The 21,799-nt window shown below is 37.6% G+C and overlaps 1 protein-coding gene across 6 annotated transcripts in view; it reads left to right on the top strand.

Annotated features, from left to right (window-relative positions):
• Window positions 1–21,799, top strand: part of PATJ (PATJ crumbs cell polarity complex component) — a 361,174-nt gene that overhangs the window by 222,733 nt on the left and 116,642 nt on the right. For all 6 annotated transcript variants that reach the window (XM_043461136.1, XM_043461135.1, XM_043461132.1 and 3 more), the window contains exon 29: window positions 1,822–1,913. In XM_043461136.1, the coding sequence (XP_043317071.1) occupies window positions 1,822–1,913 (92 nt within the window). The remainder of the gene's footprint in view (window positions 1–1,821; window positions 1,914–21,799) is intronic.

The raw sequence follows: 21,799 nt of genomic DNA, 5'->3' as shown, positions 1-21,799 counted from the left end.
TCAAGCTTTTGCTAAAAAAAAAAAAAAAAAAAGCATTTTTTTTAAAAAATGTCAATTGTGTTGAAGATTAGAGCTCACCTCAGAGACAGCATAGTAGCAGTTGAGTAATGGAAGTGTCCCTTTCACTCAGGGATCTGTGATTCAGTGCATCCTCATTGAGCCGCCACTGTATGCAAGCTATGTGTGAAAGCTGGGGAATACATAGAGGAGGATGCAGGTTCTTACCCTCAAGGAGTTTAGCGCTGTTCAATTACTGTTGTGTGCCTGCACTGACGCTCTCTACCTGACCGTGGTTGGCTTCACCATGTGGGTGCCGTACAAGTGTAATAAGAGAAATTTTTCAAACCTAGAATTTTGGCTTCTCTGGTGGCCCAGTGATAAAGAACCTGCCTGCCAATGCAGGAGGCACAGGTTCACTCTCTGGGTCTTGAAGATCCCTTGGACTAGGAAATGGCAACCCACACCAATATTCTTGCTGGGAAATCTCATGGACAGAGGAACCTGGTGGGCTACAGCCCATGGGGCCACAAAAAGTTGGATATGACTTAGCACCTGAGCATACACGCATGCCGCAGAGTTCAAAGACAGGAATGTTGCATAGGTCATGGTTTAGGCACTTTCTGAAGGCAGAGTACAGACACAGTGGGAAAGAGTGCCAGGCACTGGTCAAGCATATTCCATGCATCATCTCAATTTAAAATTGTGATTTAAGATTTCTTATTTTCAGTTCACTATCCATTAAAGAGATTAAGAAATATAGTTAACAGAAAAGATGATCATGCTAGACACACTATGTTGTAGCCAGGATTTGTCACTTAATATATTTTGGATATTTTTTATGTCATTAACCATGCTTTTTCACATTACTCTTAATGACTACATGACTTATTTATTTCTCTAATAGCTAAGTTAGGTAAGAAGATGTAAATATAAGAAAAATAAAACCATGAAAGTATTAGGAGAAAATATTTTATATGGATGGTGGGCACTCAAAAAAAATAAAAGATATCAAGGCCTCAGTTAAATAGAGACAATATTACATAGATCACTAACTACTTATTGAACAGACAAGGGAGAAAAAGCCAAAACTGTGTGAGCTATTATCAAATGGTTGAAATAAAATAAAAGATTGATTGTAGCTGTCAACATAGCTTAGCAATGGGAAAATCTGGAGTGAAGACATTTAGAATATAAATGTTTTTAGATAGTATTTAGATGAATTCAGTCAAGTTAAAAAATCTCACCTCATCTTGGATAAGAGTAGATGTCTCATTCATTGGGTCCTATAAAATATCCTATGCAATTGATCTAATATTGACTTAAAATGGGGACATAATATTTACATCCTCTGGAGTAACACAATTTATGCTATGTAATAACCTTGACACGTTTACAGAATCATGTTTAATGGGCCTTCCAGAGCTCTGATGAATACCACAGTTTGGTCTGTTTTCTGCATTTCTTAGGAGTCTGGAAAAGCTGTAGGAAATGAAATATCTATCACAAACTTTTTGCATCTAGCTCAACTGCTACTGTCAAGTTTAGCAAAAAGTCCAAAAATTCTGAATTTAAGAGATTTTAGTAGCTGCTTAGAATTAGTATTTGAATCTGTACTATGAAGAATGTCAAGATTTTTAGCATTAAAGAGTCCTACATCTACCCACTTAAAAATGAAGGAACTTTATAGTTTAATTCCAAGTATATGCACATATACTTGTATACATGTGTGTGTGTGTGTATATATATATATATATATATATATATATACATGAAATATATATGTTGTAGATTCACAAGTGCATTTTATTTTTTTTACCACAGATAAACAATCAGATTCTATATGGAAGAAGTCACCAAAATGCATCTGCCATTATTAAGACTGCCCCGCCAAAGGTCAAGCTGGTTTTCATCAGGTAAGACAGATATGTCTGGTTTCCTAAAACTCAAGATCTCTTCTGGAGATGTTATTATTTTATCTTATACATAAAATATGTAATACTGTTTTATCTTTTGTTTGTTTAAAACAATCACTGTGTTCTAAAAATATATTTTCCTTTTGTAATTGTCACTTTAAGAAAAGTATGTGTGCTAAGTCTTGTGTTTAACTCTTTGTGACACCATGGACTGTAAGCTTCCAGGTTCCTCTGCTCATAAAATTCTCCAGGCAAGAATACTAGAGTGGGTAGCCCTTCCCTTTTCCAGGAGATCTTCCTGATGCAGGGATCAAACCCGGGTCTCCTGCGTTGCAAGCAGATTCTTTACCATCTGAGCCACCATGGAAGCCCAAGAAAAGTATCAGTTCAGTTCAGTTCAGTTGCTCAGTAGTGTCCGACTCTTTGCGACCCATGAACTGCAGCACGCCAGTCTTCCCTGTCCATCACCAACTCCCGCAGTCCACCCAAGCCCATGTCCATTGAGTCGGTGATGCCATCCAACCATCTCATCTTCTGTCGCCCCCTTCTCCTCCTGCCCTCAATCTTTCCCAACATCAAGGGCTTTTCAAATGAGTCAGCTCTTCCCATCAGGTGGCCAAAGTATTGGAGTTTCAGCTTCAACATCAGTCCTTCCAGTGAACACCCAGGACTGATCTCCTTTAGGATGGCCTGGTTGGATCTTCTTGCTCAAGGGACTGGGCTGCAAGAAGACTTCAAGAGTCTTCTCCAACACCACAGTTCAAAAGCATCAATTCTTCGGTGCTCAGCTTTCTTTAAAGAAAAGTATAGATTGCTTTGATTCTGAGGTGTTCTTGTTATGTACAGTTCACATGATAGAACTGGTAGTTGAGGCTTATATTTGTATTTCTATTTTGAAAAATTCTTTCTTGATCTGATTATCCTCTTTTTAAATCTGATAGAACATTCTAGCTTGTCATCCTCCCATCACCATCATTTGGTACATTCGCTACGTTTGCTATCTCATTAATGCCTTCATCAAAGGATAGGCAGGAAAAAAAAGAACCCAGGGAAGTTTTAGGAGCTTCATGTTAAGAGAGCAGGTGAGAAATACAGAGGGGAGGAGATGTGAGCTCTACTGTCTGGAGTCGTGTGATCCATTTGGGGCTCCACATTTGCCCACACCTCATCTGCCAGCAGACTGAGCCCTTTTGGTATAAGTGAGTCAGAATTGAGACCCCTCATTGGTGGGAGCAATCATTGCTCCATCAGACATGGAATGAGGTTTTATTCCCTGTAATTTTACTGAAATGACAGATAAATCTGAATTATTTTTAGAGAATGTAACTGTATGTTAACTATCACTCTGTTTCTTTGCCTTTGGGGCCTCAGTTACTATCTATAAACCTGGGATTATACAGCACTTACCTCATTCATTGTGGTATTTTGAAAATTAGAAATAACACAGTGTCAAGCAGAGAGTAAAGGCTTGAAGAAATGTTACCTGTCCTTATGATGGTGATGATTGATATTACTCTTCCCCTTCTCAGTAGTTACTTTTTAGTAAGACCCATCCATTCCCAGGAGACAGCTGGCATTAGAGGTTATTTGTTCCCAGATTTGGACACTAGTGTAGATGACTGAAATTTTCCTTCCCATGCCATTACTTCAGCCTCACAGTTGCTTTGCTCCTGAAAAAGTCCTACATTAATGACTTTTTATCCTGTTCATTAGCACTTTCTGGATTTCCAGGGTTTTTTGCCTTTGTATCTAGGGGGAGAAACCTTCCTCCTCCCCATTTGAGTAATGACAGTCTTCTTTGGCTTACTGACCTTGAAGTTCTCTGTTAGACACCAGTCACTTTACCCTTCCTATTGCCAGAGGTTACAAATTTAGTTAGATGATGAAAACATGAACAGACATGAGAAAAGGTAAGTGACTCAAAAATTTAAAGTGTCCATCAATAGAAATCCATACAAGTAAAGAGTTGAAGTCATTTAAGCTTGAAAACTTGGTTTAAAACTGTGAGGATCACATGAGATGTTACGTAGCATTCAATAGTGTCTGCACATCAGTGCTTGGCACTTTGTGGCACTGCTGCAAAGGATGTTATTACTGATTAACATTATTGTTATGTCTTTGTCATCTGTGGGGCCTTTATTACTCATGCTGGCTCATCCCATTTTAAAGGGAACAAAAAGAGAATTGAATAGGATCCAAAGGAAATCATTTAATGCAATTAAGTAGTTGGGAAATAGAACCCCCTGCTTCAAGAAAGAAAGATTAAATGATTTGAAGTTACTTAGAAGACAGAAGAGAAAGTTGAGTAAAATTTTAATAATAGTAATAAAGTCCCATTAATTTAGTGTCTGGTAGTTTCAATTTTGGACTGTTCAGAAGGGATCAGAATCAAGGAAAAGATTTGTTCAGCAAATTAATGGTGTAAGCATGATTGAGGATACTGCTAAATACTTATTTACTGGACATGATTTTAAGCAATTTAGAAATATCTAGCTACAGTCAGAATACGTTATCTAATTATGAACCTTTCTTGCATGGTCATTGAATTACTGTGTCTAGCACATAGTGGGGATTCAGAAACCTTTATAGAATAAATTTCCTCTCAGCTCTTACTGAGCAATCCAGATCATATATTTTCCAAATGCAACAATCATAGTAAGTTAGTTTTATAAAACTCCTTATAGTTTAGTCCCTCTCCCCAACTTAAGATTTTCTGTATCTTCTTTTGTAAGGAGAAAAATGACATGGGCATGATTCTGAACAATCTATTGTTGTATCTACTTTTAGACTGTCTAAAGGAAAAGGAGCTTGAATTGAAGTAAGAAAGATGTTCCTCTGTTCATAGCCTTTGTTTGATTCAATAGATACATATCTAGTAATTTGCATGCCAGCATTTTATTAATTAATTAATGCTTCAGTTTCTATAGGGAAGGAACTAGTCATTTGACTAATAACTCTTATCTAAAGTGATCAGTTCTTTTCTAAAGCAAAACTGAACTCTCAGGCTTAGTGATTAAAAAAAGAAACCATCAATTCACTCAGCCTGGGCTTGAAATTCACTCATGATACCACAGCTGTTTGAGCTTGGTCAGTTTCCTGAGCTATTTCATAAATTGTCTAATGCATTAGCACATGTAAATTGCCTGGCAATATGGACTCAACGTATATGGCTGCTATAGAGATGAAGATGATGGTGATGATGGCAGAAAATGTGGGAGGGAGGCAGGATGGAGGTAAAAGAGAAGGAAAGTAGTAAGTAGGGTGAAAGAAAGAGGAGGGGAAAAAAAGAACCGCTTCTCATATATACGTTGTCTAATTCTATAATCTTGACTATTTTTTGACTGAATCACATTTACAGTTTAAGATTGCTCTAATTAACATCATAATGGTTAAGCACTGGAAGAGATAGCTACAGACATTATATACAACCATTTCTAGTAAATGTTAGAATAAGAGACAAGGACACAGCCTACCTAAAACATCTTTTAGTTCCCTGTCTGCTGTTGCTAGACTGCTGCTGCTTCTTCTCTGTTGTCTTCTTTTTTTAATGATGACCTAATATTCTAACAAGGAGTAGAATGCTCCTTAATTGAGGAATGTATAAAGAGAAATCAAATTAACATGAATGAATCCTCATGTCAATATAATAAATTTTACTAAGTAATATTAAATAGGTCAAGAATTTAAAATACTTAAGGAGTTAAGAAAGAAAATCTAAATGAAAAAATGTTATTGTTCATTAGCTGTGTACATCACTAATAGGGGTAGCTTGGTAGATTGGTGTTCTATTCATGTGTGGTAACCTGTGCATTTAGGTGCTAAGCAATATGGCATCCTTGCTTCTTTGGGCTGATTGACTAGTTCATTCCTCAATTAGGTACATCTTTCAACCTCTGGCTATGTATTACCTCCTTCAGACTATTGTCACAAGCATAGTTTTACCTATTTTGGAACGAAATCCTGAAACAATTAAGTACTGATTTGTTACCAGGTTTCAAGAGGTTAGCACTTAAATCATCTCAATACAACAGATGCAATTATACTTTTCTTTAAAATGGCATAACTTGCTTTGTGTTATATGTGTGCTGAGTCACTTCAGTCATGTCTGACTCTTTGTGAACCCACGGACGGTAGCCCATGGCTACAGGCTTCTCCAGGGGATCTTCCCAACCCAGGAACTGAACCTGCATCTCTTACCATCTCCTGCATTGGCAGGCAGGTTCGTTACCACTAGTACTACCTGAGAAGCCCTTGTGTTATATAATGTTACTTTAAAAACCAATCTTTATAAATTATATTTCTTTGATTATTGCTTCTATATGGCAGTATTTCCTTCCTTTGTTGAAATTGTTGATTCCCTGTGCATTTCCATTATACAGAAAATTTTGGCTTTTATACCTGAGTAACTCTTTTTCTAATTTATTGACAAGGGAGATAAGAACAGGAACTGGCTACAGGTTTAGGAGAATGAGTAGCAGTAAAATAATCACAGGAAGGTGTGAAAATATGCTGCAGGTACCATTTTAATTAACTAGGGCTTTTAGTCTGTAGTGATATACGTTTGTGTAATCATGTCCTTGTCGTAACACTTGCCTTTGTTCATATACTAATTGATCTATAATTCACAAAGTGGGTCTGTGAGTCATCAGGGAAAATTAGCAAGTTGCTGCCGTGTGTACATGACATGGGCTTCCCTGGAGGCTCAGATGTTAAAGAATCCACCTGCAAATGCAGGAGACCTGGGTTCCACCCTTGGGTCGGGAAGGTCTCCTGAAGAAGGGAATGGCTACCCACTCCAGTATTCTTGCCTAGAGAATTCTAGGACAGAGGAGCTCAGCAGGCTACAATCTGTGGGGTCACAACGATTTCGGACACGACTGAGTGACTAACACTTTCACCTTCAAACACAACTTCCTTACATAATCACTTTTTGCCCTTTTCTCCCCACATTGTTAGATTTGGGACAATACTGTAATCATGTAATTGTGCCCAGTGGCACATTTGGACTGTGGTATTGTCAGTGATTCTACTCTAGATCATCTAGATGCATATTACACTGTGGGTGCTTACTATGTACCACACATTCAACACTGAGTTTTCCTATTCCATATGATCTCCTTTACACAAGCACTCCCATTTCAGTATAGGAGAAGCAATGTATTAATATGATGAAGAATGAATTGCTGTATTTGGCAGTGCAAGGATCCAAGGAGATTAATGATCTCGCCTGCAGCTCTTGTCATACCTTCCCCCACTATCGAAAATTAAATGTCATGTATAACAACTCACTCTCCATTACTTAATTACATGTGGAAAATGTGTACTGTTAAAAACTCCTGGGGCTAAAGGAGGCCAAATGAAACTGAAACCCTTGGAAAGATTTAGTGCTAGCTGTCAAGCCCTACCAAGTGAAAGTGGACTCACCACGGGACCCACTTCACTGTATCCATTGAACACATATCTTGTTTTCGTAATTAAAAAATATGGTGTGGCCTGTTATCCTCTAGTCGTGTCCCTAAAAGATGATATTAATTCGAAATTAATGTGAATGTCAAAGTAAGTCCATTTGAATAAGATCCTTATTGTGCTCTTGCTTCTTGCTTCTTTACATCTAGTTTTGATAACTAGGAGGGAAAAAAGATTGTGGGATCAAGTATGAGTTTGACTTTTACAAGGAAACATTCATGCATTTATTGCATAAGTATTTTCAGAGTGCCTACCTGTGCTGGTGCTGTGGAGTGACACAGAGAACACAATTTCTGCCCTAAGGATGGACACAGAGAGTAAAACAGTCTGGTGCCTTTTCTAACAGTGTAAGTGCCATGACACTATAGGGTCATATAGAAGACACACCTAACCTGGTCTCTGTAGCCTGTGGGAAAGTGTCACAGGTAAAGATTTTTAAGCTCAGACTAGAAGGGAGGAACATAGCTGCATGTGTCATTTGATATGATTTCTGTAAATAAGCATTTTCTTACGCTCATGGATCGTTAGAGGGTGCGGTGCCCCTTTTCAAGTGCACAGTAAAACATCAGCCATGGCATATATGACGAGGAATTTTGAGGAAGAGGCCTATCATTAGCACTGAACTATGTTAGGAGTTGTAGGAAGTGGAGACTCTCCCGCAATTTCAAGGCTCTTCTGTTTCTCTGTTTAGTTGGACTGTGTGATAGATCCATATGTCTCTCAAATGCTCTGAAATCCTGACTCTTTCTTCAATACTTGTTTTCTGTACTATCAATTTTAAATAGTAATTTTAATTATTAATTTTATATTCATAAGTAGAATTTATAAGACTTTTAGTTCAAGAGCAAGGTGGAATTGGAGTGTTTTGTGTTTTGATCTTTTGTCAAAAGCATTGGAATTTATGTATCCAAATAAGAAAAACTGTTCCCTTGGACAGACTATGGTAACCTTGGGAAGTTGTGTACATTTCATCCAGTTATCATTCCATTGGGTCATACACTTCTGAAGTCATCTTGAAAGCCTAAGACATACTCTTTTGAATATCTATAGTAGCCATAGATTTTCCTCTTTTGAGGGTGGTTGTAGCTAGATTGTCTGAAATAACCAGAAATTTTACATGAATTCAGGTGCATTTAGTCAACTGTATTTAGTCAGTTAGGTAGAGTGCTTACCAAGCAAGTCCATCTTTCTTGTTTGACTTGTAAAGGATCTTTGAAAACCATTATTACTATTTCATGAATAGAATTGCAAATTTTGTTCTTTATTGCTCCTATTTCTTAATACCAGCTTGTGGGAATTATGACTATGTGTATTTCACTTTTAGCACTCAGAAACAACTAATTGTGATGGTCACAGAGAGAATAGGGGCATTTTTTCTTTACACTTTTTTGGGGGCAGTATTTTTACTTCTCTCACTGTAGAATGCCTGTTTCCTTTGGTAGATGCCCCTCTGCTGAACATACATACACGCCCACAATGTATGTAGTATGATGAAAGAGTAAAAATAGTAAATCTAGGTGGAATCTAAAGGAACCAGATCTTTCTCTCACTGCCAAGGTGTCACCAGTGGGTAGACATGAGACCTAAGTTTGAGCAATATGATACCTTAGGCTTAGAATAGAAAGCAAGTAATTTATATATATGGTGTTTATTCATGGAGTCACAGGGCCTTGATCAAAGGTGCCTACTATGATATCCTTCTGCTTCCTGCTTCCTTGTCCTCTGGAGATCTCTTAGTTCTCATTTGTTCTAAGTCTGATAATATAGCCTGCCTATGTTCTGTGAGATCCCAATATCCCTCTAATAAATTACCTTTTGCTTCAGTTCAGTTCATTCACTGTCATGTCTGACTCTTTGTGACCACATGGACTGCAGCACACCAGGCTTCTCTGTCCATCACCAACTCCCGGAGCCTGCTCAAACTCACGTCCATCGAGTCAGTGATGCCATCCAACCATCTCATCCTCTGTCATCCCCTTTTCCTCCTGCCTTCAATATTTCCCAGCATCAGGGTGTTTTCCAATGAGTCAGTTCTTCACATTAGGTGGCCAGAGTATTGGAGCTTCAGCTTCAGCATCAGTTCTTCCAATGAATATTCAGGACTGATTTCCTTTAGGATTGATCAGTTTGATCTCCTTGCAGCCCAAGGGACTCTCAAGAGTCTTCTCCAACCCTACAGTTCAAGAGCATCAATTCTTTGGTTCTCAGCTTTCTTTATGGTCCAACTCTCACATCTACACATGACTACTGGAAAAACCATAGCTTTGACTGTGCTGACTTTTGTCTCTGCAAAGTGATGTCTCTGCTTTTTTATATGCTGTCTAGGTTTGTCATAGCTCTTCTTCCAAGATGCAAGCATCTTTTAATTTCATAGTTGCAGTTACCATCTGCAGTGATTTTTGAGCCCAGCAAAATAAAGTCTGTCACTGTTTCTGTTGTTTCCCCATCTATTTGCCATGAAGGGATAGGACTGGATGCCATGACCTTAGTTTTTTGAATGTTGAGTTTTAATCCAGCTTTTTCTCCTCTTTCCCTTTCATCAAATGGCTCTTTAGTTCCTTTTCCGCTTTCTGCCAAAAGGGTAGTGTCATCTCCTTATCTGAGCTTGACAGTGAAGTCACTCAGTCGTGTCCGACTCTTTGAGACCCCATGTACTGTAGCCTACCACGCTCCTCCATCCATGGGATTTTCCAGGCAAGAGTACTGGAGTGGGTTGCCATTTCCTTCTCCAGGGGATCTTCCCGACCCAGGGATCGAACCCGGGTCTCCCACGTTGTAGGCAGATGCTTTACCGTTTGAGCCTTAAGTTGGCCTAAATTCCTTTCTACTGCTTGCTGCCAAAGAGTCCTAATGAATAGGAAGGATGATAAAATTAGAGCTCTCTGAACAAGTCATGAGCAACCAGTGCAAGTTCCCTCTGCTTATATGCATGTCCCATGTTGGTTTTTAGCCGTGATCCTGAGAAGATTTTATCCTTCAGACTTCCTTAGCAGAACCACAAGACCTCTAAACAAGTCCCTAATGGAGATCCCCAGTATGACAGGTTTCCACTGCTCCTGGCTCTTGAAATCAGATTACCACGATGATTTCAGAGAAATCAAGCAGGATTTTACTCAGTTTTATACTTGATAGGAAGAGTCACCTTTTATAGTTCATGGCTTTATGGTGAGGACTGGATGTCTGAACAACTTTCAGGCTGTTCCTGACAGGATGATGACAAGAGTGGCTGTGAGTATCTATTGTACTATCTTTAGAAAGAGTCTATGAGAAACTTGATAGGCTATCATTTATCCCATCCAGTCCTAAAGCTCCCCATATTAACTCTCCCGCCAACCTACACTGTGAGATATTTTGAGTCAACGTTTCCTCTGTACAATTGGCAATCATTATTTAGAACTTGCCTGGGGCCACCTTTGCAAACTGTGGGTCTAGATGCTGAGTTACTCCCAGCAGCCCTCATTAGTGATTGACATTGTTTGGAATGCCAAGAAAATAGAGGTCATAATTCCACTGTCATTAGACATTTATTTCAGATTCAGCATGGTCAGCTCTTTTGGTGGTTTATTCCAGTTGGGAATTAGAAATTATTTAGTGGGTTCATATAGTTAGAAATATCTCCCGGAATATTTTCAGAAAGGGGTTTTGCTCCTACTGAGATGTAATGATTTGCTTTGTTTTACATGTTATTTCTGGTTCATTTGCATAGAACTTTCCTGGATGAATGTTAATTTATTGTTGTGTTTCAATTAATACAGCAAATATAGATTTTCTTTTTTCCATCCTCAAGTATCTCACATCACTATTTTTAGTACAGTCAGAAAAAAAATTATCTAGGCCTGTTTAGTTGTATTCATATGTTCCTCATTTATGCAGCTTTGTGTGTGTATGCATCTAAACAATGTGCTAGGCTCCAGATTGTAATAGTAATCATTCTATATGGAACAGGTTGCACAAAATTAAATCAACTTACTTAGGAATCCAGGTTGAATTCAGGCACATAGCTTCTACTTTTGATATAATGCTACTTTGTTGACATGAAATAAAATTCTACGGGTTTAGTGAAAATGAATTTCCAAGAGGCAAGACCAGATCTGTTCTGAAGACAAAATGATTTTAAGTGATAATGTAATTCAAATGTATTCTCATCACACTTGTACTTTTTTGTCTTAGTTAATTTTTAAAATTGTGATAAAATATGCATTACATAAAATCCACCTTATTAACCATTTTTAAGTGTACAGTTAAGTAACATTAAGTATATTCATATTATTGTACAACCATCACCACCATCTATCTACAAAACTGTTTATACCTTGCAAAACTGAAACTCCATACCCATTGACAGATAACACCCCATTCTCTCCTTCCCCCCACCTCCTGGCAACTATCTTTCTGCTTTCCGAATTTAACTATACTGGATACCTTATAAAAGTGGACCCATACGGTATTTATCATTTTGCTACTGGCTTATTTCACTTATCGCAATGTTTTCAAGGTTCATCCATGTTGCAGCATATGTCGGAATTGTCTTCCTTTTTTAAAACTGAATGATGCTCCATTGTATGTTTGTCCATTCATCTGTTGAAAAACACTTGGGTTGCTTCTACTTTTTAACTATTGTGAATAATAGTACTATGAACATGAGTATACAGATGTCTGTTTGAGACTCTATTCTCAGTTCTTTTCCATATATATCCAGAAATGAAATTGCTGAATTATATGACAATTCTATTTTTAATTTTTTGAAGAACTACTTTATTTCCCATAGCAACTGCACCGTACTACATTGCTACTGACAGTAGGCAAGGGTTCCAGTTTCTCTACAGCCTCACCAGCTCTTACTATTTTCTTTCTTTCTTTTTTTTTTTTCTTTCTTTTTTCTTTCTTTCTTTCTTTTTTTTCATAGTAGTTGGGTATGATGTCTTCTTTGGAGAGATATCTTTTCAAGTCATTGCCTGTCTTTTAGTCAGGTTGTTTTGTTGGTGAGTTTAGGAATTCTTTTATGTATTCTAGATATGAACTCATCATCAGATATATGATTTGCAAAAGTTTTCTCTCATTCCATAGATTGTCTTTTTCACTCTGTTGATCCACTGAGTATTTCATGTTAATGTAGTCCAATTTATCTATTTGCTATTGCTTGGGCTTTTGGTGTCAGATCCATTGCCAAATCCAATGTCATGAATTTCCCTATGTTTTCTTGTAACAGTTTTATAATTTTAGCTCTTATGTTTAGGTCTTTGATCCATTTTGAGTTAATTTTGTATATGCTATAGGGGAATAATCCAACTTCATTCTTTTGCATGTGGATATCCAGGATTCCCTGTACCATTTGTTGAAAAGATCATCCGTTCTCCCATTGAATAATCTTGGTGCCCTTGTTGGAATCATTTGACCCTACACTGAGGATTTATTTCAGGGCTTCCTATTATATTCCATTGGTTTATGCATTTGTTCTTAAGCCAGTACTACACTGTTTTGATTACTATAGCATTGTAATATATTGTGAAATTAGGAAGGGTGAGACCTCCAACTTTGTTCTTCTTTTTCAAGATTGTTTTGGCTATTCCATATACATTTTAGGATGGAACACACTTTCACTTTTATTCTTTTTTTTCCTTTATTTTTTATTAGTTGGAGGCTAATTACTTTACAATATTGTAGTGGTTTTTGCCATACATTGACATGAATCAGCCATGGATTTATTTACATGTGTTCCCCATCCTGAACCCCCCTCCCACCTCCTTCCCCATCCCATCCCTCTGGGTCATCCCAGTTCACCAGCCCTGAGCACTTGTCTCATGCATCCAACCTGGACTGGCGATCTGTTTCACACTTGATAACATACATGTTTCAATGCTCTTCTCTCAGATCATCCCACCCTTGCCTTCTCCCATAGAGTCCAAAGTCTGTTCTATACATTTGTGTTTCTTTTTCTGTCTTGCATATAGGGTTATTGTTACCATCTTTCTAAATTCCATATATATGCGTTAGTATACTCTATTGGTGTTTATCTTTCTGGCTTACTTCACTCTGTATAATGGGCTCCAGTTTCATCCATCTCATTAGAACTGATTCAAATGTATTCTTTTTAATGGCTGAGTAATATTCCATTGTGTATATATACCATAGCTTTCTTATCCATTCATCTGCTGATGGGCATCAAGGTTGCTTCCATGTCCTGGCTATTATAAACAGTGCTGCGATGAACATTGGGGTACACGTGTCTCTTTCAGTTCTGGCTTCCTCGGTGTGTATGCCCAGGAGTAGGATTGCTGGGTCATATGGCAGTTCTATTTACAGTTTTTTAAGGAGTCTCCACACTGTTTTCCATAGTGGCTGTACTAATTTGCATTCCCACCAACAATGTAAGACACTTTCACTTTTAAAAGAAGGAATATTGCTCTTTGGAGATATCTCAGACCCTAATAAATTGAAAGTCATGGAATTCTACAAACACAAGCAGGCACATACAGCTCATTACATCAGATGTCTTTATTTCATCATTCAGAAATTTTTTTCATAGGCTCAGTGTCCTTTCCTGAAGGATAAATACATTCTCTTCATATCTCATTAATCTTTCTTTTAACTGCAATTTGTAGCATTCTTTTAGAGTTTATGTCAGAGAGAGAATCTCATATTTAATCCTAAGGCATTAGTCAATGTTTGCTGGATTGATGCTTCAAATAGAATGTTATTGAAATCTCTTACTACAATTTAATTATGACTACAACTTTGAGGGATAAGATATAAACAAAGGGTTTTATCAACAAATCTCTGAATGTGACATGTGTATGCTTATAAGAATGCAGTGAGGTATTGTTAGAAGAACAGAAAAAAGTTGCTGAGAAAACCCATGTAAACAGTTTAGACATTCAGAAGAGAGAGAAATTACTATTGTAGAAGTGGGTACAGCAAGAGCTAGTTAATGCTGCCTGAGAAGATTTACATAGAAAAAAAAAGTCCAAACTGCATGAGCAAATTTAAGTAGTCATTGAGTACCTACTGTGTCTCAAGTACTATATAAGACATGCACATAAATAACTATACATCAAGCAAAACAAACACCAAAAGAGGGAACTCTATGCTCTCGGGTTATTCACAGTGTATTTGCAGGCTTGGTGGCACAGAGGGGTTTTCACAGTTAAGAAGGGAGTGAGTTGGATTGACTGAGATACAGAGGAAGCAGAACAAGGAAACCAGCAGGGACACTGTTGTTAATGTGAAAAGTACTTGAACTAGAATGGTGACATAGGATCAGAAGAAAAGAGGAAAAAAAGAATGAAATCTTTAGAATGAATCCTTTAGACTTGATAATTTCTTTGGGTATAAGGGTTGATGGTTAAATGAATTAAAAGTAACTGAGAACTTTGCTCCTGGATGTAAGAATCTGAAACTTAAATCTATATCATAAAACATTGAATGTAAACTATTGTTACTATGAGATAAGGTTCAAACACTGGGTTAGGAAGATCCCCTGGAGAAGGAAATGACAACCCACTCCAATATTCTTTTCCTGGGAAATCCTGTGGACAGAGGAGCCTGGCAGGCTACAGTCCATGGGGTCACAAAGAGCTGGACATGAGTTAGTGACTAAACAAGAACAACAACATTGTTACTAAACTTTAGTGTTATGACATATTATCTCAATTCTATTAGAATATATTATCCTAATTTTATAGATTAAGAAGTAAGATTTTTAAAAAGTTGCTTAGTATATTGTTTATGTCTTACTGATAGAACTGAAGATAGAACTGTACATTTACCTAGGTGTCCTTAGGACTGGATTCTTTCCAGAATAACACCTAGTTGTTTACACTATAGATAATCCTGAATACATTTTTTAACTGGGATGTAATTTCTACTCAATGCAATAGATTTTAAGTGTTCAGTTTGTTGAGTTTTTGATAATATAAAATATATGCCTATGTAGCCATCACCCAAAACAAAAATATAAGAAATTCATTCACCCTGGCAAGTTTCCTGGTGCTCCTTTCCAGTTAGTTTCTCCCCCCAGAACTAACACTTCTGATTTCTGTCACCAAAGATTAGTTTTAACTTTTCTTGAGCTTCATGTAAAAAAATCGAACAGCATCTATTATTTTGTGTCTGGTTTCTTTCATGTTATATAATTTTTAAAAGATTTATCCTTGTTGTCATGTATATCAATAGTTCCTTAAATTATTGAGGAATATTACCCCAATCTGTGAATATACCACAATTTGATGATCCATTCTCCTAAAGGTGGATATTTGGGTTGTTTCCAGTTTTTAGCTATTCTGGTTAAAGTATAAGCATAATTTTTGGGGAAAAAAGTTATAGAATAAACTAGTTTAGAACATATTTGAGTCAGGATAGACTCAGTTATGCTTCAGTAACTAACAGCCCAAATCTCAGTGGCTTAAAACAACAAAGATTTATTTCTTTCTCATGTTACATGTCCTCCGGGGCTCAGCAAGGAGGCTTCTCTGTTCACTATGGTCCTTCAGGTACCCAGGCAACAGAAGTTCCATCTCAGCTTGTGTTTCCATAATCACCAGGGCAGAAAAGCAAACATAGTTAATCAAGTACTGGTTCAACTTTAAAGGTGAAGAAAAACACGAGCCAGAGGATTTATGAATATCCCTAATTACTATCACAGGAGAGTACTGGGAGAATTATGCTCCATTGTACTGTTCACTACCCGACCAGCACTGTCAGGCACAATGAATATTTCAAAGCATTTTATAGTCATTATGTTTATATGAGGGATGGGTAATGTAGATGTGACACTCCAAACTTAAGTATGAAAAGTTGATCAAGTCAGAGTTAACAAACTTAGAGCTCTGCACTGCATCTTCATCTTGGGAAAAATTGCAAAATAAATTTATGAGTAAATTATGACCCAGTAGAACTTTTCCCCAAGGTAGATCTGGGGATAATAGCTTGGATATATGAGAGAAGAAGATATTTGTGCTTTGGGTCAAGCTATTGAAATAGGAAACACTGTAATACAATAGTTAAGAGAGTAGGTTTTGAAACCAGATAGCTGGATTTTAGTCTCAGCTTGCTATTTATTAGCTTTGTGACTTTGGTCAGGTAGCTTAATCTCTGTGTAAAGTGAAGAAAATAATTGTAACTACTACATAGAGCTGTTATGAAGGTTAAATGAGTTAAAATATAAAAATGATTAAAACAGTGGTACATGGTAAGAACTCAAAAGTTATGCTTCTGGTGATCATGTCTTCCAAATCAATACATTTTGCTATGTATTACTTTTCTCTTTGTATAACAAACTACCACAAATTTAATGGCTTAGACCAACACATATTTATTATCTGTTAGTTCAGTAGGTCAGAAGTCTGACATGGACGGGTTGGGCTCTCTATTTAACATATCACAAAGCAGAAATCAAGATGTTGGCTAGATTGACTTCTCTTCTGGAGCCTTGGGGAAAATTTCACTTCCAGGCTCATTCTTGTTAAGTTTATTTCCTTGTTGGTTCTTTTTTTTTTTTCCTTCTAAACTTTTTGTTTTGTCTTGGGGTATAATCAATTAATTATGTTGTGATAGTTTTAGTCATATGTATACATGTATCCTGGAGAAGGAAATGGCAACCCACTCCAGTATTCTTGTCTGGGAAAACCCATGGACAGAAGAACCTGGTGGGCTATAGTCTGTGGGGTCACAAAGAGTCAGACACAACTCAGCATCTACTACTACTATTACTATTATACATGTGTCCATTCACCCCCAAACACCCCTTTCATCCAGCCTGCCATATAACATTGGCTAGAGTTCCCTGTGCTTGTCCTTGTTTTTGTTCTTCAGTTGCCATGGTTCTTTTTGACCCTATGGACTGCAACATGCCAGGCTCCCCGGTCCTTCACTATCTCCTGGAGTCTGCTCAAACTCATGTCCTTTGAGTCACTGAAGCTATCTAACCATCTCATTCTCTCCCCACCCTCTTCTCCTTTTGCCTTCAATCTTTTCCAGCATCAAGGATGTCTTTTCCAATGAATCGGCTCATTGCATTAGGTGGACAAAGTATTGGAACTTAAGTTTCAGCATCAGTCCTTCCAGTGAATATTCAGGGTTGATTACCTTTAGTATTGACTGATTTGATCTCCTTGCAGTCCAAGAGACTCTCAAGAGTCTTCTTTTGCACCACAATTTGAAAGCATCAATTTTTTGGTACTTAGTCTTCTTTATTGTCCAGTGTTCACTTCTGTACCTGACAGAAAAAAACCATAACTTTGACTATACAGACCTTTGTTAGAAAAGGGATGTCTCTACTTTTTAATATGCTAAGTTTGTCATAGTTTTTCTTCCAAGGAGCAAACATCTTTTAATTTCATGGTTGCAGTCACTGTCTGCAATGATTTTGGAACCCAAGAAAAGAAAATCTGTCACTGCTCCCACATTTTCCCCTTGTACTTGCTTGTTGGTTATCCTAAAATGGACATAGCAGTGTATACATGTCCATCCCAAACTCCCAACTATCCCTTCCCCCTGTTCATTCCCCCTGCAACCATAAGTTCATTCTCTAAGTCTGTGAGTCTCTTTCTGTTTTGTAAGTTCATTTGTATCATTTCTTTTTAGATTCCACATATAAGGGATATCATACAATATTTCTCCTTCTCTCTCTGACTGACTTCTCTCAATATGACAACCTGTGGGTCCATCCATGTTGCTGCAAATGGCCTTATTTCATTCTTTTTAATAGCTGAGTAATACTCTGTTGTATACATGTACTACATTTTCTTTATCCATCCCTCTGTCAGTTGACATTTAGGTTGCTTCCATGTCTTGGCTATTGTAAACAGTGCTGTAGTCAACAATGGGGTGCCTATATATCCTTCCCCCACTCCAGTATTCTTGCCTGGAGAATCCCTTGGACAGAGGAGCCTGGCGGGCTACAGTCCACTCGGTCACAAATAGTCGGACATGACTGAAGCAACTTAGCATTCACCCACGCATATCCTTTTAGATCAGGTTTTGGTACAGTATGGAGGTTCCTTATTGGTTCTTAGTTGGAGATTTCTCTTAGTTTTTAAAGGCCATTTGCATTATTTCCCATGAGCTCGCTTTTATCCTCAAGCCAGAGATGATACTTGTAATCTCTGACTGTCTATCTCCGACCTCCTGACATTCCTTAGAATTCTTGTAGGTCAACCTACTAACTTTAGAGATCAAGACAATGAGGCTCTAAGAAGTGAAATTTCTAGATTTAAAGGGGACATGTGATGAGGTCTTGCCCAACATGGTAATCTGCCTTTGTCTTAAGGTCATCAGTGCTATGTAATGTAACCTAATCATGGAAGGGAAATTCATCCTGTTTACAACCTGTAAGCCAGAAGGCAGGAGTCTTGGGAGACCTCTTAGAATTCTGCCCAATACATGTTGCATGATTTTTACCAATATGAATGTATTTTATAACAGCATTGAATTGAAATCAGGATCCGGAATATGTCTTTGTCATAAATATAAATATATTCTGCAAACAAAAAACTGAATTGGGTATGTTCCTAGTATCCTTTTGGAGAAAAACTACATTGATAGTTCCTAGATAGAAATTCCACTGTCGTAATTGTCTGTTTACTTAGCTGTGTTCCTCACTAATTGCTAACATCATCAAAGGTAGGAATCATGTTTTATTCATCTTTGTTTTCATAGCATAAATATTTGTTAAATAAACCAAAGACTATATTCAAAATAAATTCAGAGCTATATTGTTGAGCTGCAATCAATTAAACTCTATCCAGCTTAAATTAAAAGGAGAATGTATTGTAAGAATACAAGGATATCTTGTGCACTCTTAAGAATAAGTCATGCAGCTGAGACTGAAGAGAAGGAACCAGGGCAACTCCCAAGACATCACCAGAAGGAACTTCTAACCTCATTGTTTAGTCTTGACTATCTCCATTGGTGTTGTCTCAATACCACACTCTTGAGTCTCTTTGAGTCTCTTCTAAATTTTCAGTCCCTGGGAGGAAGAATCTGATCTGCTTAAAATGAGACAGATATCTGCTCCTTAAATCCACTGAAGGTGAGGCCAACTGTTAGTGTTACACGGTATAGACCATCCATGGAATCACTGTGAGTTGGGCAGACACCCCAAGAAATGTTCATTAATTTGGTAAGTACCAATTGCTGGCTGACTGCAGCCAGCACATCATCACTAATTGGTGAAGAAACTTGGAAAGCATAGGACACACCTTTGACAGTTCTGCTTCCTATCTTTTCCTGCTTGTTAAGACCTCTTTTACTCAACAGACTTTTATAGTATACTTACCCTCTCCTAGGTATTCTGCTACAAGCAGAGGACATAAAGAAATAAGATCCTATCTCTGTGTTTAAAAAGGAGAGAGAATAGCACAAATAATTTTAATAGAGCTTGGCAAGTCCAGTGATAAGGACATACCTATATAGGCTTCCATACCTTGGAAATCTCACTTTTATCCATGATAGAAGTCCACTATCTGTCTGCCAACAGCTGTTACATCCTCAACAGGGAATGTAAATTGGTGTAGCTGCTATGGAAAACAGAATGGAAGTTCCTCAAAAAACTAAAAATAGAGTTGCTATATGACCCTGCAATCCCACTCCTGGGCATGTATCCAGAGAAAACTATAATTCAAAAAGATGAATGCACCTCAGTGTTCATTGTAGCACTACTTACAATAGCTAAGACATGGAAACAACCTAAATATCCATTCATAGATAAATGGATAAAGAACATTTATACAATGGAATATTAGGCATCAAAAAGGATGAAATAATGTCATTTGCAACAACATGGATGGACCTAGAGATTACATTCTAAATGAAGTCAAAAAGAAAAAGACAAATACCACACTGAGGTCACTTATATGTGGAATCTAAAATATAACTCAAATGAACTTATCTACAAAGCAGAAACAGACTCACAGACACAGAGAACAGACTTGTGGTGGCCAAGGGGAGAGGGCTTTGGAGAGAGAGGGATTGGGAATTTGGGATTCACAGATGCAAGGTATTATATGGAGAATAGATGAACAATCAAGTCCTAATATATAGCACAAGGAACTATATTCAATATTCTATGATAATAGAAATGATATCATAGAATAATATCATAATAGAAAAGAAGATGAAAAAGGATGTATATATCTATATTTTATCTATATACATATATATACTCTCCCCTCTGGATATATGCCCTTGAGTGGGATTGCGGGATTATATGGCAACTCTGTTTTTAGTTTTTGAGGAACCTCTATGCATAACCATATTCATATAACTGTATGATTTTGCTTTGTAATAGAAATTCATACAACATTGTAAATCAACTATGCTTCAATAAAATAGACTTTTAAAAAGATACAAGTCTTGCAAAATAAATAAATGCAAATACCAGCAAATAATTTCAACTACAGTTTCTGATTGTGTGCTGTATGGGGCACCAAGATGTAAGAAATTTGTGTTGATTATACTGGAAATGAAAAGTTAATTATGAAGCAAACAGATTTCATTTCGTGTGAATCATGGACTATGAGAGGTCAGAGGATCCCCAGAAATCTTTCAGGCTAACTGCCCTTGTTAAGTATCACTGCTTTCTCTCCTTTAGTTTCCCTCTTCCCATTTCTTTCCCTTTAAAATTGTTGTCTTGTCTGTCATGCAGAGTGAAGTAAGTCAGAAAGAGAGAAACAAATATCGTATATTAATACATATAAATGGAATCCAGAAAAATGGTACTGATGAACCTATTGGCAGGGCAGGAACAGAGACGCAGACACAGAGAACAGATTTGTGGACACCAGAGGGAGAGGGAGAGGGTGGGATGAATTGAGAGCATGGGAGTGACGTGAATACACTGCCATGTGTAAAATAGCTAGCTAGTGGGAAGCTGCTGCGTAGAACAGGGAGCTCAGCTCAGTGCGCTGTGATGACATAGAGGGGTGAGATGGGGACAGTGGGAGGGAGGCTCTAGAGGGAGGGGATATAAGGATGTGTATATACATGCACACACACGTATATAGCTGATTTGCATTGTTGTACAGCAAAAACTAATACAACATTGTAAAGCAATTACTATTATTAGGGACTTCCCTATGGCTCAGATGGTAAAGAACCTGTCCGCAATGCAGGAGACGTGGGTTCCATCTCTGGGTGGGGAAGATCCCCTGGAGGAGGGTATGGCAACCTTCTCCAGTATTCTCGCCTAGAGAATCCCATGGACAGAGGGGCCTGGTGGGCCACAGTCCATAGGATCGCAAAGAGTCAGACACGACTAAGCGACCAACACACACAAAGGAATTATACTCCAACTGAAAAAAATCGCTGCCTTGATAACAATGTCTGTGAACACTCACTTGTGAGTGGATTATGAGGGATTATGAACTGTAACTTCTTATAGCAGCTTTCTTCTCTCCGCTGAAGTTTTCTATTCTGTGAGGTTT

This window comes from Cervus canadensis, chromosome 2 (genome assembly GCF_019320065.1).
Source record: "Cervus canadensis isolate Bull #8, Minnesota chromosome 2, ASM1932006v1, whole genome shotgun sequence".
NCBI classification, from domain to species: Eukaryota; Metazoa; Chordata; class Mammalia; order Artiodactyla; family Cervidae; genus Cervus; species Cervus canadensis.
Note: the sequence above shows the minus strand (reverse complement) of the source record. Positions and strands in the feature narration are given on the sequence as shown.